Source organism: Oncorhynchus nerka, unplaced genomic scaffold, assembly GCF_034236695.1.
Source record: "Oncorhynchus nerka isolate Pitt River unplaced genomic scaffold, Oner_Uvic_2.0 unplaced_scaffold_854, whole genome shotgun sequence".
Taxonomy (NCBI): Eukaryota; Metazoa; Chordata; class Actinopteri; order Salmoniformes; family Salmonidae; genus Oncorhynchus; species Oncorhynchus nerka.
In genome coordinates this window covers 74317-76751 of record NW_027040427.1, presented here as the reverse complement: position 1 = coordinate 76751, position 2435 = coordinate 74317, and the positions used below count along the sequence as shown (strand labels likewise).

Below are 2435 nucleotides of genomic sequence, written 5' to 3'. Positions count from 1 at the left end.
TAGAGCTGTCCGCTTCAAGTTCCCCTGACCTGAGAAGGTGTGTTCATAGAGCTGTCCGCTTCAAGTTCCCTGACCTGAGAAGGTGTATTCATGAGCCGCTTCAAGTTCCCCTGACCTGAAAGGTGTGTTCAGAGCTGACCGCTTCAAGTTCCCCTGACCTGAGAAGGTGTGTTCATAGAGCTGACCGCTTCAAGTTCCCCTGACCTGAGAAGGTGTGTTCATAGAGCTGACCGCTTCAAGTTCCCCTGACCTGAGAAGGTGTGTTCATAGAGCTGACCGCTAGAGCAAGTTCCCCTGACCTGAGAAGGTGTGTTCAAGCTGAGCCTGACCTGAAAGGTGTGTTCATAGAGCTGTCCGCTTCAAGTTCCCCTGACCTGAGAAGGTGTGTTCATAGAGCTGACCGCTTCAAGTTCCCTGACCTGAGAAGGTGTGTTCATAGAGCTGACCGCTTCAAGTTCCCCTGACCTGAGAAGGTGTGTTCCAGAGCTGAGCTTCAAGTTCCCCTGACCTGAGAAGGTGTGTTCATAGAGCTGACCGCTTCAGTTCCCCTGCCTGAGAAGGTGTGTTCCCAGCCAAGTTCCCCTGACCTGAGAAGGTGTGTTCAGCCAGCCAAGTTCCCTGACCTGAGAAGGTGTGTTCATAGAGCTGTCCGCCAGTTCCCCAGACCTGAGAAGGTGTGTTCATAGAGCTGACCGCTCAAGTTCCCCTGACCTGAGGTGTGTTCCAGAGCTGAGACAGTTCCCTGACCTGAGAAGGTGTGTTCATAGACCTGACCGCCAGTTCCCCTGACCTGAGAAGGTGTGTTCCTGCCAGCCAAGTTCCCCTGACCTGAGAAGGTGTGTTCATAGAGCTGACCGCTTCAAGTTCCCCTGACCTGAGAAGGTGTGTTCATAGAGCTGACCGCTTCAAGTTCCCCTGACCTGAGAAGGTGTGTTCATAGAGCTGACCGCTCCAAGTTCCCCTGACCTGAGAAGGTGTGTTCATAGAGCTGACCTGCTTCAAGTTCCCCTGACCTGAGAAGGTGTGTTCATAGAGCTCCTAAAGACAACACCCTGCTTCCTAACTGGGTTTCAGTCCCCCCCGCCTCCTCCGACCCAGTCCCCCCCCGCTCCTCCGACCCAGTCCCCCCCTCCTCCTCCGACCCAGTCCCCCCGCCTCCTCCGACCCAGTCCCCCCTCATCCTCCCCCCCCTCCTCCTCCGACCCAGTCCCCCCCTCCCCTCCGACCCAGTCCCCCCGATCCTCCGACCCAGTCCCCCCCTCCCCTCCGACCCAGTCCCCCCTCCTCCTCCGACCCAGTCCCCCCTCCTCCTCCGACCCAGTCCCCCCCTCCTCCTCCGACCCAGTCCCCCGACCCAGTCCCCCCCGCCTCCTCTGACCCAGTCCCCCTCATCCTCCGACCCAGTCCCCCTCATCCTCCGACCCAGTCCCCCCGACCCATCCTCCCCTGACCCAGTCCCCCCCCACCTCCTCCGACCCAGTCCCCCCCCCTCCTCCGACCCAGTCCCCCCCTGACCATCCTCCGACCCAGTCCCCCTCCCTCCGACCCAGTCCCCCCGACCCAGTCCCCCCCCATCCTCCGACCCAGTCCCCCCCCATCCTCCGACCCAGTCCCCCCCCTCCTCCGACCCAGTCCCCCACCATCCTCCGACCCAGTCCCCCCATCCTCCGACCCAGTCCCCCCACCATCCTCCGACCCAGTCCCCCCCTCCCGAAAATCCCCCCCGCCTCCTCCGACCCAGTCCCCCTCCCTCCTCCGACCCAGTCCCCCCCCCCGCCTCCTCCTCCCCCACCGACCCAGTCCCCCCCCCGCCTCCTCCGACCCAGTCCCCCTCATCCTCCGACCCAGTCCCCCCCCCTCCTCCGACCCAGTCCCCCCGCCCAGTCCCCCCACCATCCTCCGACCCAGTCCCCCCGCCTCCTCCGACCCAGTCCCCCACCATCCTCCGACCCAGTCCCCCACCATCCTCCGACCCAGTCCCCCCCATCCTCCTCCCCCACCATCCTCCGACCCAGTCCCCCCCGCCCCCCGACCCAGTCCCCCACCGCCCCTCCTCCGACCCAGTCCCCCCCACTCCTCCGACCCAGTCCCCCACCGCCCCCCTCCGACCCAGTCCCCCTCATCCTCCGACCCAGTCCCCCACCATCCTCCGACCCAGTCCCCCCCGACCCAGTCCCCCCCGCCTCCTCCGACCCAGTCCCCCACCGCCCCTCCTCCGACCTAGTCTCTTCAAATCATCAAAAAGTTGCATGGTGGAAAAACCTGAAAATCTAATAATTCCCGGCTGTGCTGTTTGCTGTTGCTTCCTAACCTGTTGACACGTTGTGTTCTGTCGTTGCCGTGGAAACAAGAAGGAAACGATCTTTCCAGCGGGTGGGTGTCGTGGCGTGCAGCAGAGTAGTTTTCAACATGCCAGTCATGAACGCTGGTTCCTC

The 2435-nt window shown here is 62.8% G+C and overlaps 1 protein-coding gene across 1 annotated transcript in view; it reads left to right on the top strand.

Annotated features, from left to right (window-relative positions):
• The window catches only part of LOC135571007 (uncharacterized), a 3028-nt gene extending 804 nt beyond the window's left edge, over window positions 1–2224 (top strand). The window contains exons 2-3 of the mRNA XM_065016823.1: window positions 259–427; window positions 1504–2224. Of these exons, the coding sequence (XP_064872895.1) occupies window positions 259–427; window positions 1504–2224 (890 nt within the window). The remainder of the gene's footprint in view (window positions 1–258; window positions 428–1503) is intronic.
• The last annotated feature ends 211 nt before the right edge of the window (window positions 2225–2435 follow it).